The 19,954-nt window shown below is 36.2% G+C and overlaps 1 protein-coding gene across 2 annotated transcripts in view; it reads right to left on the bottom strand.

The window, feature by feature from the left end:
* Window positions 1–19,954, bottom strand: part of LAMA2 (laminin subunit alpha 2) — a 393,833-nt gene that overhangs the window by 172,671 nt on the left and 201,208 nt on the right. For both annotated transcript variants that reach the window (XM_068938256.1, XM_068938257.1), the window contains exons 13-14: window positions 2,446–2,547; window positions 1,678–1,889 (exon numbers count right to left, since the gene is read on the bottom strand). In XM_068938256.1, the coding sequence (XP_068794357.1) occupies window positions 1,678–1,889; window positions 2,446–2,547 (314 nt within the window). The remainder of the gene's footprint in view (window positions 1–1,677; window positions 1,890–2,445; window positions 2,548–19,954) is intronic.

Below are 19,954 nucleotides of genomic sequence, written 5' to 3'. Positions count from 1 at the left end.
AGACCCCTTTTTCTCTCTTAGAGGAATATCCATCTATCCACTATGCATACCTTTCTAAAATGCAACAGAAAAAATCCTTGGACTTAGTTCCATGCTATTTTTCTGGCAAAAATACCTTCCTTTGGAGCCCATCAACACTAAGTCCTTAATCAGCATGAGATATTACAAAGGATATCTCCTTCACTGGGTCTGGACGTTTTCCCTGCAGTATTCCCAAACCTTGCAGTACCAAAGGGACAGAATACTGAAAGCAGAATTGTTTTGTATGATCTTAAAGAGAGTGACCAGTACAGCTTTGTGCCCAATATGTTTTAGCATGAGTTAAAGAGAAAATAGTCAGAACTGAACCATATACTGAATATCCGCACTATGCCTGCAACAACGGCTGTTGCTGCTAAGTCATGTGACTGAAAACATATACTGTTCTGTGAAGATTTAACTCCACCCAGCAAATCCCACCCAGATGGGTGAAATTTTGATTCCTCCACTGAAATCAAGGATGAAAAATTCGATTCATTTCATTGTGATTAGAATTTCACACCCAGTCTTTTGCCACACTTTAACTGCAATGAGCACACTGACAGCACTCAATAAAATGCATTTACTGAAGAGTAAACTACTTGTAGAGACTTTTGGGTGTAGGGATCAGTAACTATTGCATTTTTCTCTGGTAAGAGAGATCAGGGGGCAGCTAGAGATGTAGCTGTAATTTAAAACCACTTCTACCAAACAAGGTACTCTTCAAAATTATTTCAGCCCTTCCCCATACTCCATTTTAATCACTGTCTTTAAGAGACCTGCATTCCTAACTGTAATGTCCTAACTTCCTAACTTCAACTAGAATAGAGTTGCCATTAGCCTGCAAAGCATAAATTATTTTTTTGTCCTAGGCTCTTATCAAAGATTATTTCCAAAACATGTTTTTGGGAAGTTATTTAGAACACACCTCCAGAATATTCTAAAAGCTGAGGATGAACCAGACTGCAGGACCTTGAGGCACCATGCTGAGCTGAACAGCTACAGCATAGTCTGGGATGCAGGAGGCAATACACAGTCTTCCAGACCTGCCACTTCTTACTTTTAAGGTGCAAAGTACAGCCTGAGCCAGCTCTGTGTGTTTGTGCTGACCTGAGCTCTAGGCTGTAAGCCAGAAGGGCTCTCATCCCTCCCATCCCCACTGTTGTGTCCAGCAGTACAGGCAAGACTCAGCTAGTACATGTCCAGAACTGCACTTTCTTCCCAGATTTGCCAACTTAGAGACCTAAAATACTATTGTCTGGGCCATTGTTAATGTTGTAGTATATGTTCATTAAACAGAGAAAGCAATATACAAGCAGTATATCATCTCTTACTTGAACATGTCATCACTGCATTCAATGATTTACAGTATTCATGAGAATTACAGTGTTCACAAAATAAACCTATTTATGGAACTCATTCATGCCTTAATAGTCCATGTGATTTCATTTTCTTACAAGGCAACTTCTTCCTGTTGCCTCTCCTCCCTCTGCCTATTAAAAAAAATACAAACTGAATGAAAGTTTAAATGAATGTTAAGGCTTTCATGACAATAAGTTAAAGAATGTTTTTAAACTACATCAACTTTATTCTCTGTAGAAAGAAAACAGGCGTTTTGAGAGGCCGCCTGTAAAGAAAACCGACGTTTCCCACATTTACCTGTAGATGGCATTCATCCCATAGCTGTATGTAGCTCTTATGAGGATCCTCTTTACATTTGCAAGGACAGTCATGAACTCCCTCCTGCTAACTGGAACATCAGTGCCATACACAGAGAAAGATTCTGGTTTCAGCACAATTTCTTCAGTGTGTTCTTCAGAAGGCTGCAGGTGAATCCCTTCGTCTGGAGTACTGATTCTCAACTCACCTCCCTAGAAAGAGGCATATGAGAGAGACAATTAAATATGAAAAAAGATAGAACAAAAGCTGTATCACTTTAGCCACTTAGGGCACAAGATTTATTGAATAATATATTTTACATAAGTAATAAATATTAGCTATAACATTTATCTTCCACAACCATGGAAGGAGCTTGCCTGATAAAGTAAAAAGTTAGTGCAAACAAAAGGGCAGGTTATTCAACAAAAAGCTGGTATCATGGCTTTGTATGGGCATAAGGAAATTCATACAACCCTGAGCTGCACAGAACCTCTGGAAAAGCATGTGGAACACACCAACCAATTATTTCATTTCTTCGTTCTTCCTGATCAACAGAAAGAGTATAGTCTTGCAAACTACTCCAATACTGTCAGAGGCTCCTTCAGATACTTATTTTAGTTCTCTGAAATTGACTGTTTTCTGATGCTATAAATTAGCTGAAGGTACATCTACCATATTGTTTTGCATCCTCAACCACCAGACTTCACATTAAACACAGGAAGAGGTAGACCACTTTTTTTTTAGGGGCCGAAAATACAATCACTTTACCTCTATGATGACATCAGCTTGAACCATCATTTGAGCTCTGTCATCTTGCTCTGTGAAGTCATAGGAGACTGTAAACTTTAGGTGTCCTCCAGCAGCTGTTATCTGGGGAGAAAAAAGACAGAAAATGGCAAATACATGGCAGAGAACAGCCATTAGCCATTTTGGGGCATTTTTTTCCAGTGACAGTTATTTCCAGACTTCCAGTATTGCAAAACAAGATGCAGATACCTGGGTTTTACCGCCCTATGCACGATTCCCTTCTTGCTCAAGCATCTAGAAATGATGTGTTAGTCATTTTATTTCTGTGCCTGTCAAAGGCTGCAAATTCCTTAGACATACAGACTAACAAAGTAATGAGAAACAGCTCTGAAATCTATGCAAATTTCCACTTGATACTGAAGTTAGGTTTTCAGTGTATTTCAGCTATAAGGTTCTCGTTTAGGCTGGACCTCTGTATCAGTAACCTTAGCAACCTTTAAAAGATCCAGCAAATTCAGTTTTGCTGATGGGACAAACTACCAAAAAAGCAAACAAACCCTACTGATATTTGTCTCAAAATGAATTGTAACCTAAAATAGAAGAAAGTAAGACTTCTGCCTCACACAGTCAAATAAATTTACTTAAAAAGAATGCTCCAGTTCATTCTCTCAGTTTCAGCTTCTAAAGTAATAGGCCAACAACCAGGCTATTTTAAGTCATGCTAATATATTTTTCTAATGCTCTTTTAGCTCCCCAAACCAGGGCACTGACAATAACTTTCTCATAAATAATTGGAAAATGTAGATCAGTTTTAGGACAGAAAACAAAAACTTCAGACATGAATGACAGAGTTCATTGCAAAAACAATGGGTTTTTTTATTGTTTGGAAGCAGTGTAAATAAATCAGTAAGTTATATGAGCTACATTTTGTTTTTTAAATGCATCTGCCTCATATTTCAGTGCAAGGTAAGTCTCCTCTCAGAGGCTGCTAAAATCACAGGGATTCTTCTGCCCTTCCAGTACCTGCTGCTGACCACACAGCTAACTTAAGAGTATTTTATGAAGAGAATAATCTCATGATCTCATTTTTCTCAAGGACATAACGGGCTGTCTCTTGTTCATCATACTAGATGGTTTGCATACAGTAATAGAAAGCAGCAAAAGTCAACAACTTCATTATGCATTATTTTATGATGTATCCAATGTAAGGAAAAACAAAGCCCTAGTATTTCAGGAATTGAAATCAACAAATATTGAATTATCCATGAAGGTATAAAAATCCATGGACTGCATCTGAGGCAGTACAGCTAACTGCTAGGTTAAAAATAGAAAATTCATTATAATTAGAAATCCAAAGCTTGGATGTTTATCTACATAGTATCCAGACCTGCTAGGACCACACAACTACCGTCAGCCTTGACCACGACAACTTGAAAGGATTTTTTTTTCCTCAGATTAGACCCACCTTTTAAGCATTTTTTCACATTGGTGTTGTTCTGCCTATGATCAAGACTAAATGTTGTTTTATAGCTCTACCAGGAGCTGGAGAAAATTTAGATGCTTGAAATGCTGCAAGAAGGACTAATAATTGCTTTTAGACAAACGTATTAAAGGAGTACTTTCTGTATGAATTTTAGCCTGAACTTGAAACAGAAAAGGTAAGTACAAGGATTCAAGAAAGTAAAAATAATGGGAAAATGAAGATTTTCTAGTTTCATTCAACCTATAAAAAATATGAACCAAAACAACTTTTACTTTTTCCAAACTAGATAACCTTCACCTTAGTATAATTACTAATAAAAAATGTAACATGGGGAATTGATAGGTTAGAGAGAAAAAATCATGAGTAGGAAGGTAACGGGATTTACAATAGATTCAGATAGAAAACAAGTCAGCAATCCAAACTTCGGACAAAACTTTTTTTGTAAATAGATGAAAGTTTAGAGAAACAACTGGGATCAAACAAGGACTTCTGAAATATGGCCCTCAGGAGACACTGAAGGAAAGGGGTTTGATTAGTCTGGAAAATAGAAATCTAAGAGGGAATAGGAAAATAGTTTGCCAAAATAGAAAAGACAAAAAAATAAAAATTGATGTTTTTTTCTTCTGTAGCAACTGCAGGAAGGACATGTAAAACATTCAGGTTGGATATACAGAAAGCTTTCCAACTGTAAGGATGGTTAAAATACTATTAGGTTACTTTAAAAGGCTACTGGATTCCTCCATTAAATATTTAACAGTTTTAACAGTAGTTCAGACAAATACATGTCAGAGAGAGTCTAAGTATAATGCCTAAGAGTTAGAATATGACTAAAAAGTCTCTTGCAGTCTCTGCTAGCCATAGCAGTCTGAATTTCACAGCTGCAACTGACTGACAGAATCTGCGTATCACATATAGGATCATACAGTAGAGCTAAGGTCCTAAATTGGCACTTATCAGAGGGAGTATGTGGTAGCTCAGAAATATATGCTTCCATGCTGTAAAAGTGGAAAAGAAAAAAAAACCCTCATACAAAACAGAAAGAATTACTTACTTCTGCCATTGTTTATAAATGCCCTTTCCTTCCTCTATATATTTAAAATATAAGTTCAGTCATTGGCAAAGGAATTCAGAGGTCAATAAACGTGCTGTACAAACTGATATGTCTCGCCTAGTATAAAAAATACTTTGCACTGAATTTTGAACAAAAGGGCATTGTGGAAGGTGCAACACCTGCCAGCCACTCCATTTTCACGAGTGAGTGGCTGTCGTTCTCTGTGTCACCCAGCGATTCTGAGTTCTGCCTCCAGGATTGTCATCAGGGGCCGTATCAAGGCTAGAGAGAACACAGCATAAAGGTCTGTCTTGCTGGCATATATCACTGAGGCAAGAATAGCTGACTAAAAATGTCAAAGACAGTCCCACAGAACTTCTTTTTTTTCCTCTCTCCTGTTTTTAGACTGATGCATCAAAAATTTCCTCCCAGCTCTACAGGCAAAATCTGCCTTGTTTAAGAAAAGTCACAGACTCCTCAAGAAATACAAAAATAGGAAAGACATATCACAACCATCTTATTTATAATACAGCAAGTTTGTGGTAGATAGTTGATTTCTTAGGTTGTTCACAGTTAATTGTATTTGTATTATTATGTTATATTCTGTTATAGGGTACAGCTAGACAGCAGAGAAAACAACTATTTATGATATCCTGATGGTTGCATTGTGGGTCAGACGAAACCCTCTGAAAGAGGGGCAACAGTTCATTTCCCGCAAGCAAATGACCATGCGCAGCAGGAACAAAACTGGAGGGAAAGACGAAGCAGGCAGTACTACCTTGTGTGAAAAATGCTTTAAGCCTGTCACACTAAACTCACTTTTAGATCAAGCTAAGTGATAGTAAAACACAAATAAAGATATTTCCAACATCCAAAACAGACAATGCTGCTACAAATATTTACAAAGCTATAGGTGAGGAACACTTGCATCTTCTTATATGGAAACCAAATGCTAGAAGCCTCTGACCTCTTCCCTGGATTTAGTCAGCCTGCTGGCAGCACTTTTATGAGGCAAGCTGTCAGGAAGTTTCACGTCGATGTAATTAGAAAGAACCTCTTTCTTACACTAGCTTTTATAGCCCATCCGACGCTTGAACCATCCAGTGATTCACACCCTCCCTCTCCAATGCCTATTGTCTTGAGCAGAGGCCAAGGGCAATACACTGGGGCATCTCACATGGCACTGCGTTGCTTCTTGTAGGCAGCTGGAACAACTCCTTAGTATAGTCAAAGGAGCTTGGAGAGTGGCTGGGCTGTGGTTCCTACATATTACCAACTTGTATGGTGCAAAGAGCAAAGGTTTGACTTCGTGCAATCTGGGATGGTTCTAGTACCTTATTCCCATATTTTATGTTGATTAGCAATAAAGTTTGCACCAGCTGCTAAGGTGCGCTTGGAAGATGCTGTCCTTCAAGACCTGCCAGCTTTTCTGAGCAACTTTGCGCTTCAGAGCTGCCTCCCACGGGATCCTACCTACCATTTCCCCATATAAACCGAAGTCTGCTCACCTGAAGTCCACCTGAAGTATTCTGATACTCTCCTCCCTCACTCCATTTAGGATCTTAAATACCACTATCTCATAGTCAGTACAGCCAAGGCTGCCATTGACTACCACATCCCCAACCATTTTTTTTCTTGTTAATGAAGAGTAGATCCAGCAAATTTGAAGTACTGTACAACACCGTGCATTAGGGACTTAATCAGTTAGGCATCCTTTTCAAACTTGCTCAATGCTCAGTACCAAAGGCTGTGAGATCACAGTGTTTCTTCTGCGAAACACTGCATTTTTATTTTAATTTTTGTTGGAGTAACCAAGAAAGGTCTGTAGGAAAGAGAACAAGTAAATAAAAAGCATTTCTTAAACGAGTTCCCTTCTATTTGGATAACTCAAGAGTTATCCAAGACAGGAGGGGTCAGTACTACTAGCCTGCAATGCACCTAAGTGTGTGAAGATTGGTATGAACAGTGTCTGTTATTCTGAGAATCATTTTTTCTCTTTAATGTTTTAAGCTAGTCAGTAATAAACATATTGTTTAATGATGTCTATTATTAAATACATGAAAATTGTCACAGGTTTCTGAAAGCAAAAGACATAGGTACATATTTGCACTTGCCCACAAGTAGGTATTGCCCTGGAATCACATCCAGATTTCATGCTAAAAGTCGAAAGTTATGCAAATTCCATCTTTAAACAGATTACAGCACTTGGACTGACATTGGAAGAGATGCACCCCAGAATCCCATAGAGGCAACAACCTACCAGTAACAGGTAAAATAAGACATACTGAGCATCATATTAAAAACATTAAAAAGCTTTAACATATAGTGAAACACCAATGGAAGATTTTCAAATCAATTCTCTCTCTTGGCATTTATATTGAAAAGTAACTTGAAAAACATAAAATACATTCCATAGCTGAACAAAGTATTACATGATGCATACACAATTGAAATAAAATTCATGTACCTTACTCATATGTGTAATAGTAAAATCTGTATATCAGAATGGATTTAGCTCAGAGAGGCTCTGATCTCTGGCCTAATCCAAAAGAACATGATACTTTCAAAAGCAAAAATAAACTGCCACATTAAATTAGATTCAGACCATTCTCACAAATGCTCACAACACAAGACTTTAGAAATGGCACTAATGAATATTGAGAAGTTAAACAGCCTTTCCCATCTTTATTGTTAGTTGTTCTATGAGAAACACTGTCACTGACCCTTCCTATTAGAGGTATAACATTGCAGAGTTAATGTTTTTTATTAGACTAATATAGCTGTAAAAAGTTACATGCTTTTGTGTACACAATCCCTGCTTGTTGCTACATTATTGTATAAGTATACAATTAGATCTATATCAAGTGAACAAACACTACCGCGGGGGGAAAAAAAGGGTTTACAAGCATGAGCAGGCAGAACATTTCAGGTGGAGACAACTAAATACCAGTAAATACAAAAAATACAAAAACAGGGACACGTCTTACAGTCAGCTGCTGATAAAAACTATATGTTCTAACAGATAATGTGGCCTATTCCAGGAACTACTCCCAAAAAAACAAAACAAACAAACAAAAAATTTGTTTCCTGTTATGCCTGTGAACATTCTTTCATTTGTCATGATTACAAGAAATGGCATAGAAGCTCACTCAGTCCTCCTGTGGCTCTATTACATTCCTGCTGGCAATATCTACCACAAGATACAGTGCTTGAAGGTAATGAAATCATATTATATATAGTTTACCATTCCCTGCTAGCCTTCTTGGATTTCCATGAAACAGAGCTGCAATAAAATGGAGAAGTTTATTTGGACTCTTTCACCTTCATAAACTCTCCAGGTACATGTTCACTTTATGACGCAGGTTTTACCACATATAGAAATACCTGACACCAGTACATCAGCACCAACTCTGTGAAGGAAATCCCTTTTAAAAAAAAAAAAAAAGATTGCTTCCAGTGTATTAGTGGCAGCCAATTTAGACCATATTTGATTTAGAAGTGCACATGTGCTCTAACTGACTAAACATACAGAAGAGAATGGACAAAGGTCTGCTTTTCCTAACTTACTTTACTTATGTTTAAGAGAATAGTCCACTGGTAATCCAATTCTTGTCTGGATTATTTTTTTTAACTCACAAGTACCACCTGTAAATTTATGATATTGAATTAGGTTTTGCTGAGCTAGTCTTTTTGCTGGTTGCAGACTGAGGGTAGGTGGGACTATAAGGGAATTCCAATAGAATCATCACCAAGAAAATATCAAATTTTTTATTCATTTAGTAATAGCTTTCAGTAAAGACTACATGTTTTAGTTCTATTCAAGATCCAGTTAAAGACTGGATCCCCTTTCTTAGAGGGACTTGAATTTAGATAGGACATATAAAGCTTTTCTGAGGCTTTATAGTAATATTTCAGATAAAGTTAGGAGAAAAATAATCATGTTCTACTGAATGACAGTATATTTATGGCTAGCTTAAAAAAAAATGCTAGAGTTTTCTTTCTAGGGAAGTTAAGTTTTTCCACTACAAGAATGGAGCCTTTTCCCCAGCCCTCTCCGAGGAATCAGTGCAACACCTCTTGCATGAAATATCCAGACCAGACCAGACCCCTACAGTTTTACTGCTTAATTCAAAATTCTTCTATACTAATTGTATAAATTCAATGCTACATTTTAGTACATTTTATTCAAAATACTACTCCAGAAAAGTTAGCGAAACAAGAACAGAATAAGCTTAAAAACAGTAGCCTGACTGCTATATTGCTTGATTCAGCAGCTTTCTGTCAATGTTTTTCTATACCACTGAACCATTCAAGTGAGCAGGTCAGCATTTTAAACCATTCACCATCACCTCTACTTTCTTGAAACAGATCACTCTGATCAGGAATTCACACTATAAGAAGATTTCCAAGTCATTGTGTTCTGGAAATCTACTAGGAATGTTACGATACAGCCTCTTTGATGTTTATTATTTCTTCTCCTAGTAGTATCTGAAAGCAGAGTTCAGTCAAATAATAAACTTTTTCAAACTTCAAGAAGAGTTTTATTCAACATAGGCATTCAATTGATTAGAGCAAGCTCTCGAACATCTACACTGTTTGTTAAGAAAGCTAAAAGTAAAATGTAAAGCATAACAGTGAGAAAACATTTCTCTGCTCTACCTCAAAAGACCTTCATGGCAAATTGTGACAGAATTCCCTTGAAACTCATTGTGTAAGCCTTTTTCCATAGTGCATGGGATAAAGGAAATCTTCTACCACTCACAAGACACGTGAATATTTTACAGTTTCCCAGCAATGAAAATAAACGAACCATCTAATCTGCTGCTTTTCTTTTTTTTTCTTCCCCTAAGTGAAAGGTTTCTGATTAAGAGACAATAACATCCACCCACATAGCAAGTACAACTGATAACTAGCAACCAAAACTGTGCTAAATTGTACTTCATATGTGCCTTGACCACGTCCCTTCAGGATATTTTGCATCAATATTTGAACAGTTGTGATCCCTTCTAGAGCACATATTAGTGCTTCAGCTATAAGCAAAGTCTTTTTGTATGCTGCATCTGATCACCAGGGAACAGAAAGAATTCCCTAGCGCTTATCAGAGAAATACCATGCTTCAGGTTCAAACACAACCTGAAACATGAGAAGAGAAAGAACATTAAAAGGGGAAGGCAGTATCTTCTGGTACCTCCTTATTCATTCCTTGCAAGTATCCCTTTTCATTGCTAGAATACAAATAAATCAACTGTAATCGGACAATAAAATGCTTTTTGATTTTTAGTCCTTCTGCTTTTTGTTTCTTGCTCCAGCAGAAGCACTGCACAGTTTTTGTAAGTTGTTGACTGTTGCCATCCTGACCGTGACAATCTAATGCTTATTTCCAGGCCCTTCATATTTGAAATAGCTTGTCACATGCAATGTGGATTGATTAAAATCTTACATACTTCTTTAAATTCAACATGCATCTGCTATAATAAGAAATATTTCAATGGAAAAGATTGAAAAATTCAATAAAAAGCTTATTATTTGAGGATTTTCTAAATTATACACATAAACCCAGCCCAGTCTCACTTTCACTGAGATGCTGTATTAACATTACCATGTGAAGACCCTGCTTCTCTTCTACCCTTAGATGAACTAGACTGCCTTATTTTGAAGCAAAGAAAAGTTAGATGTCCGACTAAAATTCAGCTATTCATTGTGCTTACTACAGAGTATCAAAACATTCAATGAGGATATGGAACATCACAAGGAAAAGTAGAATATATCTCAGTTCCTAAGGAAGACAGGAACTGAAACACAACTTCTCTCCTATGAACCCTATCTTGTCACTTCTACTTATGTATGTTGAGTAGTGGCTCTTCCTGAAAGTAACACTGAAAAACTTAACAGAACCAATGACTCGTTTCAAAGTTTGTACAATCAGATTGTAAGCTGTTTCTTGAAATGTGCTTCTGAACGTAGGCATGAACTGTATGAATTCTCAAATCTCTACCATCATTCCCAGCTGTCATTTCCTCTCCCTGGAGAAGGGAAACAGGACAGCCTGGCCAACCATTCGCAGTTTCTCAAATCCACTTTGCTACTGAGGAGCCTTACATAATTTGGAGTATATGGTTCCTTTGGTCTCTGCCTTCTCCTTCGCTTCATGTATGACCAAAAGTCCTTTTATGATTGTGCCTTCCCAACTATGACTCCCCAAGTAACTGTAAGTAGATCAAGGTCTCAAAAATATAAACTAGGGTATATATCCTTCCAGTAGTGATAGGGTAAGTATAATTCACGTACAGTACTGCCCATGCCTATTACTGTGGTGGCAAATAGGTGTCAGTCTTTGGGAGTCACCCAGTCTGGCAAAAATATGCCAACAGCTGTGACACTACAGCGTGACATGCCAGGAACTTGTCATAATGGGCTATTAAAAAAAAAATCTACTAAGTAAGTACTTCATCAAAATTACAAATATTATCTCCTGTCTGAATACAGTTAAATTGTAGAGGAAAAAACAGATAATACAAATTCACCAGCTGCTGACTAGATTTTTGCAACAGCTGCTTTGCCCTTAATAAACACTAGTATAGCCGGGGCAGAGCAGCTGAAAGGTGTAGCCTTGTATAAATATTCTGCTTTTTCTTTTATTGTGGAGATGTTTAAGACTTCTAGTGTTACTGAAAGCAAACTCACAATTTGGTCAGCTCTGAGATGCGATTCTAAATATCATGTTCTCATCAAATGTTCCTAAATAAAAACTATTAACTTTACTGTTAGTCTTCTTGCTGTCAACAAGCTCAAAACTGAAAGCAATTCTTAATTTTACTAATCAAAAGTTCACGTCCCAATTCCAGGGCTTTTGATTCCAAATGGTCAAGTCATAATTATGGTAGATATATCAGTAAATGCCTTCCTGTAACATTAAAATGAAATAGTAACAATAACATTTATGTTACTGTTCAATTATATGAAGACACAAGGATTGACCCTCATCCTCCCATCTCTGGCTGTACTCCCTCGTGAATATTTTAACAAGAACAAGAATTTGCATAATTTTGCAAAACTAAAGAAAGCTCTTATTTCTATGGCAACAAAATCCCAGCATGCAAGGATTATTAAAAAAAATGCAGGAGTGTAAAACAAGAGCAACCATCTTTTGGTTCAAGTCCAAATTAAAAAATGTCCTTTGTAAAAATACTTTTTTCCCTCAGCTTTGCTATGGCACTTAGGGCTAATCAATATTTTCAAGCAATACTGTTGAGGCTATCTCACTGTATGATGATCTTGAAATCAAAATCCATGAATTCTTGTGACTGCTAAAAAAGCGTAAATAGTTTTAGAGATGCAGTGTAACTAACAAAAAGAAATGGTTAATTCCTATTTCCTTGTTGGCACCATTCACCACAGTAGACCAAGTATTCTTGATCTTAGACTTTTATTTCTGTATTTGTAAAGCAGCAAGCAACATAGCCCAGGAATGTTATTCCCAAATATTGCCACAATAGAAAATAACAAAACCCGTAACTTTTAATCAGCTCATTTATCAAAACTTACTTTCGTACCTCCTTCTCCTTAACTGTTTTGCTGCGTTACTATAGACAATATTGTACTACAATGATGGCTGCACAAGTAATTCAAAGCAATGCATGACATAGTACTTTGGGATCTTTTATGAAATGGAAACCTATCGTAAATTTTCAAGCAGGAAAGAGCCATGTAACTACAGTATCTCTTTTGCAAAACTATTCTGGCAGAAAGGATATACTATATTTAGTATCTGTCAGTGTTTTTGACTTTAAAAGTCAAAGATTTTGAACAAATTGGCATGTAAATACATCAATATTTTAAATAAAATTATTTCTTCTCTAACAAAAAAATGCAGGGATGTACAAAGTCCAATTCTCTGCTCATCAGAGATGGCTTATCATGTGAGATAATAAACACAACAACAATATATTCTTATTTAGTATTTCATGGCATATCATGAAGACCTCTAAGGATCACACATCAAAATAAAAGTAGTAAAAATAAACAGTTGAGTATTAAACAAAAATATAGATCTGTATAAACATGTCTCTATATACTATAATTCACTGCCACTCATCATAAAAGAAAAACTGTCCCTTTGCATTTGGATTTCTGTTGGGGGGGGGGGGGCAGGGGAGAGGAGAAACCAAGCAGTAAATCAAAACTCCTGTGATTTGTCCTGAATATGCTCTATTTTCAGTCAGCATAATCCACGTTTTGAATTACTTTGCCTCTGGAGCCAATGCTTTCTCATGATTAACTTCATGGCCACTTTTCCTGGGCTTGTAAGTTTTGCAGCCATTCTTCCACTAAGCTTATTCATGACAAGCTAACAAAGTTTTGAACAATATCTGTGTTTTCTTTTAAAGCATAAAGTTGTGTTTGATGCTAGTTAAAACGCATGCTAATTAATATTAACTATATATATTTGTATTACAGAATAACTCTGCTGCTATCTATAGAACTAAGAAAAAACAAGTATATTTCAAAATAGTCTCAAAGAAAAGGCCTTCTCTGAAAAACTTTGTGGATGGAATTTATTTTTTTCTTAAAGATCAAATAATTTTTCTTTCTTCTAACTGTCTATCTGCTGTGAGGAAATCTGTGTTTATTCCTAGAAGGCTGTAGAAAGGGTGAGCAAGCATGCTAATGAAATTAGAAAGCACAAAAGAAGAGAGAAGACAATTGAACTAAGCATGACAAAAGAGAAATGTCATAGCTTTATGAGACCTCCATATGAGAATTTATACTTTCAACTTCTATTTGCACTAATGGGAGCCAACCACAAAAAATTTCTTTAGACCCTATGATGATAACACACCTCTATGAACTTTGTGGTTTTAGGATTCAAATGTGTTATTTTTAGCATTACTTCGGTTATTTTTTTATTTCCTTAAACAAGGAAGAACATAACAAATAACTACTTTCCATAAGTTATCTTGATCATAAAAATAATTACATTATTTTATAGTTAGACAATACAGATTGCCACTTCTTTCCATTCATTCATACAGGTGCAGCATCTTCCATTCACAGACTTAAAGCAATATGGATCAGGAAGATAACTTCTAGCAATTCTAATTTGGTAGAACTATATACTGTGGATTCTATTGGGAAAAAGTGACTGTTAAATTCATGAGTAGTCCTTCTAGCTTCAAAAGCAAAATGATGGAGAAAATTTGCTTTGGGTCCATTGATAACTATGCAGAAAAAGAGAAGCACCCTGCTCACAGGTTAAATGTACTAAAAGAATCAACGTCAATCTTGCGCAGACATAAGCTCCATAAACGTCACATACCTAGCTCAATGTGAAGGATTCATCATTAAAAACATAATTCCATGAGTTACGTTAACATAGAGAATGTTATTAATATAACATGGATTTTAATTCACACAGATGGGGAAACGTTCTGCTGAGATTAAGTGTACTCAGGGCGGTCGTCTTAATACACTTAATCATGTGGATATTTTGCAAATATTCTTACAGAAAGTGTTACATGGATTTAGGTGAGAATCAAATATTTCATCAATAGCCTCCTATTTTCTTCACAAATTCACCTTACATATATTGTCAGAATTTTTCTTACCTTTGGCAACAGAGTATACTGCACAACAAATTGAGCATGAAAAATATGTGATAACATTATCCTATATATATTCTATTTTAATCTTCTGAAAATATCATATGCAGCTAAGAAGTAATACAACCCTCACAGCTTAGATGAGAACAACCACATCAAGTCTAGTTTTCTAAAAATATATCCAATATGATCACTATGTATGCACAGGATGAATCTAGAGTAGGAATCTACGCATGCAGGAATGAAAAAATTAAAGTGTGAAACATTTAGTATTACTGAAAAATTACCTTCTGCATATCCACACGAGATCTAATTCAACAATGTACCTTCTGTACCTTTCCAGAAGATATATGTAACCTTACTAGCTTTTCCTATGAATGCCAATAGTCTTCTTACTCTTTTAATTTTAGGAAGGCTTTTTAAAAAAAGAAATTGCTCACCTTACAGTAACATGTGCACTGGGTATATTATAGCTGGATCCTCTTCTTATAAGTATGCATGCTCCTCACCTTTGATGACTGGCAGTTTCCTTCTTGGCCAGCACCAGCTTCTAAAGGTATACTTTAAACTTCGCTCATTCTGAGTGCTAGCTTGTCATGAAAACCAAAAAAAAAATCCTCTAGAAACAGAGAGGCATATTAGGTAAAATCTGTAATACTGATGATTGGATATCTCACAAGGTAAAAACAGAAGGTGTAGCCCAGTAAATATGATTTTTGCTAACACTAGTAAAAAGCCACAGGCTTTGCATTGACCTGAAAGTGCCAGGCCTCAGGATGTGTTTGCGCTTGCCTTGGCCTGAGCCAGTTTTAGCTTGTTTTAACAACTGTCTAGTGGTCAAGTGACTATTGCCCAATCTATTTAAGTTCTGTGGATACCATATACTATAAAGGTCTGACAAACCTAGGTGGTCACTGCCTAACAAAAAGCCCTTTATGTTAACTGAGGCTGAGGGAGGCTATTGTGCACCTTCTAAACTTCAGCTGGAAGCCAACGACAAGGAAGAAGACTATATTAACACAAAATATAAAAATAAACCCAAGCACACTCAAAATCAAGGAGGAAGAAACCCTCCACCCTGAACATCACATTCGTCTCAGCAAAGATCTCAGGATACTGACAACTCATTGTAATCCCTCTTTCCCCACTTCCTCTCGAGGAAGATGGAAGTGTCGACCCTTAGGACCTAGGGCCCAGAGATTATTTGGAAGGTAAGACCAGAGAAAACGGGTAGATATCAGTAAGCCTTCTCTTATAAAAAGTTTAGCTGAATTATTAATGATGCTTTTCTATTTAATTAGATAATTTGGATCTTTAGACTGTTAAAACACTAATGGGATTAATAATAAATCCTTAGCTCCATATATATGAGGTGTTCCTTTTCTCCCATAACAAGGTGTTTCAGTGTAATTAGTATCCCGCAGTACGTTTCTTGTGTGAACTTGATATCAGCGTTGGTGCTCATTTGGTACAGCAGATCGTGATCACCAACTCCCTTCTGAGTATGGCTATTGGATTATAATAAATCTAACGGAGTCAAGTCTGCCAGTACCAGAAAAAAATAGTTATGATGCTGGAAGCCAAATGACTTTGGAATATGTTAGTACTAGAAGAGTATGTAGCGCTAGAGAATGTTATCAAACACATCTGTGATGGAGCTGCAGTCACTTGCCCTAACAATTTACTTGAATATTTAACTCTTATTGGTAAAAGTTTTCCTAATGTATAACCTTTACCTTTGTTGTCATTATTTCAGCCTGCTCTTTCTTGTCCTATTCATCATGGACATGACAGAAAGATTATTCCTTTCTTCCATGTAGCTCCCTTTTACGTACTTTGAGATGCTCACCTCAGTCCTTATTCATTTTATTTCTGTATGTTTGCCATTAAATTAACCCAATTCTTTCCAGTTTTCCTTAAGTCTTCCTCTCCTCTGGGCTACCTTCAATTAAAACTAGAGTCCCAGACATTATTAATATCCTTTGATGAAGACCAAAGATCCTTTATAATGTTGGAACCACAAAAGTAGAATGTTAAAACCACTTTCGACATAGCAAGTCTCACTTAAGGGAAGGGAAGAAGAGTGTGTGAGTGGGTATATGTGTGTGCTTATGCATATGAAGAAAATACCCATATTCAAGATACCTTCCACAGAGAAGATATGGAGACCTTAAAACAGAGTGATTCACGATCTGTCAGAAAATATTCTTCTTGATATCAGTAAAAGCTCATATATTAATCCTCTAAATAAGAGAGAGCACCCTACTCTAATGTTATACACATTATGTTATACACATAATGTTATAATGTTAAACATATTTAACACATAACACCTCAAACACTCAAATAATGAATATACAAAAAGCATACAAAACTGGTTTGAGAAAAATAAGCTATCCATTTCTCTCAACGTAAGTTCAGTTTCTAGAAACTGCTTGATTCATGTTTCCTCATTTATATCCGTGGAGGATGGGGAACGACAATACTTACAGGCACAGCAGACCGAAAGAAGAAAGATAAAATCATTCTCAGTTGTGGTGCTATGAGCAACTGTTTGAAGAATAACTGTAGATATTTAGGGTCATATAATTTTGCAGTCTAAAAGAGGAACGTCTCAGTATGGAATTTCATCACATGCTTCAGGATATTTAAAGAACAGCGTATGTATCTTGAACCTAAGAAAATCTAGGAACTTTCATTTGCCATTATGATTCACCCTCTTTCAATTGATTTTGAAAAAATTATTTTTAATTTCCACAGATAGGCTGCAAAACACTGCACCCCAATTTTACATTTTTGCCAGGATATTGACTTTAACTACACTTCAATGGTTTTTGAATTCTTGGTGTAACAATTAGCTATAAACTCTAAAATAAGTCAGCATTCCTATATATAGTTCATATATAATATATAAATACAAGGTCCTCTGAACGTGATTGATTTGATGCAGATACTACCTACATAAATTTCCTTTAATTAAATGTGTTCCTTCACTCCTTACTTCTGTTGGCAAAGTGCGTTTTCTGCTCACTTCCAATGTAAGCCAGGGTGCTGGGTCCTAATAAAACAACATCTTGACTAACAATATAAATTTTCTGCTTCAATTTCAAACTCTTTAATATTTAGCAGAGTTTCATGGTGCCTTAGATTTAATGCAAATAGTGTAGTCTGAGGCAACGATTAACTTTATAGCTGGAAGATAAAATGGGGATAAAAGAGCTATTACTTCACAATAGCATTAAGAGAAAAAAAAGATTATAAATGTTGAGCCAAACTTAGCCCTGTTTAAAGTATGTGTTAGATGAGGACTGTGGCCTATATGAAGTTACTTAAGTTTCTAGACACAGTAAGAACACATTGTAATTTCTTTCATAAATGTTGGTCTATATTTAAGTAATACTCATGTATGAAGTTAATCACACATGATAAAGGAGTGATTTTATTTGCCACAAATTCTATCTACAGGTTGTGAGTTATTGTTTTGATCCAATTAATAAATGATATATTCCCTGCCCTCTGCACTTTAGTTGGTCATAGGACAAATTCCCTTCCAACTGTTGACAGTTAAATTTTAGATCCACAGTTCACTGAAATTTAGAATGGTCAGAGATTTCTGGTATTTGATCCAAAACTGTGTTTCAGTCCTCCACAGACATGATCTCCACTATTCATATCTGAATTATTTTTCTTCATCTCTCTTCCTGCCCTCCCCCTAGTGGTACTGGCCCACCCATTATTATATCATGACCTCTTATATTAAGCACCAACTACAGCTCAGGAATTCAAGTAAATCATTTTTTAATTTTATGCTGTGGATTCTCTAATTCACTTAATACCAGACTCTCTCACCTCAGATTGTAACAGAGCTATTCTCTAGTTTAGGAAATCTGTGCATATTGCTGCATCCTGGGTCGGTATGCGAGAGAGCATCGCTGGGTGCTTGCTTGTTTGCTTATACCATTCCACACGCATCCTCTACTGAACACTGTTGGAGATCACTTCCTCAGCTAGCTAGACCTTTCGCTGACTTAACTACAGCTGCTCTTATTTCTCATGGATGTTTTAGAACCATCTTCTGCTGACAGAAACTGCTGTACTGCCATGAACTTAATTGAGTTCTGAAAATTTCCGCAAATAGAGGATCTGTCTTTTCTAATACAATCAAATGCCAACTAGGGCCTTGACATCTCATTTATGAAGAGCTAAAGACAATGCTAACAGTCTCTGGAGGGTGCATGAGTGTCCAAGGCTAGCAAGAATTACTGTTCCTTAACACTTGAAAAAATTGCTCTTTCCACTAACTTTCACAAAAAAATGTGTACCATGCTATATCCACTTAAGTTTCCTAAGAATTTTGTAGTCAATATCTTTCATTACTTAAATTTTTGAGTTTGCAACAGAAAGCAGGTAGTTAAAGTTTATAGCAAAACATTTAAACAACTTAATTTAGGAATCAGAAGCACTAGAATGTGAAACTACACCGAGTAAATTGCTACATACTAAATCTGTGTAACTCCACCCAGCCAGGACATTAGGCCTTTTTTTTTTTTTTTTTTTTAATGTATGTTGTGCTTAGGAAACAATTTTCAAGAGAGCATGCAGCCCCTGTCTGACATGCATAACAGATACCCCGTGAACATATACATTTGCATTTATCATTGTCATGCTGTGTAAATACAACTTTGTGCACCTGTTTGTATACCACTAATAAAGGGACTAACGGCAGAACATATATATTTGTGTATATTTGGCAAGAATGTCTATTTTCACAGTCCTGCACAGTATGTATGGAATTCCAGTGCATTCTCAACATGAGTCTAAAAGCTTTTAGTACAGAGGAAGAAATTTTTTCCAAAATATTTCCTTTGTATACCGAAGTAGATTATCAGCGCCACAGCCTTCTGCACAAATAATGGTGCTCAGAAAGAAGTATCAGAAATATCAGTAGGCCCTCATATGCTATAGGTGGGACTCCCATTTTGAAATATTCAGATATGGGTTGGTCTATCACTGCCTTCACTGACAGCAATGGTAGAATTGCAGCATACTGTTTTTAAAATCATGCATTTACTTTGTAATAACATTTTCAGATCCAACAATTCCTTCAGCATTCCAAACACCAGTAAGTTATTGTCATATAAGCACCCATAGGTGATCTTCATAAACCTTTTAGTTTGCTTGAATTGCAACCTGAATCATCATAAACCTTGGTTACATATGCTTTTTACTAAAAATCTGTTTTTCATTATGGAAGAGGTGAATTGAGATTATTATCTGAAGTTTACAAACATCATGATATGCTTACCAGAAGTAGAAGAAAGTTCCTTGATGTTTTTAGTTACAGGCTGTGGAACACTTGGTCTTACATGTCTGAGAAAGACCTCAAGGCAACCAAAT

The sequence above is a fragment of the Struthio camelus genome, chromosome 3 (genome assembly GCF_040807025.1).
Source record: "Struthio camelus isolate bStrCam1 chromosome 3, bStrCam1.hap1, whole genome shotgun sequence".
NCBI classification, from domain to species: Eukaryota; Metazoa; Chordata; class Aves; order Struthioniformes; family Struthionidae; genus Struthio; species Struthio camelus.
This window is presented reverse-complemented; position numbering and strand designations above follow the sequence as displayed.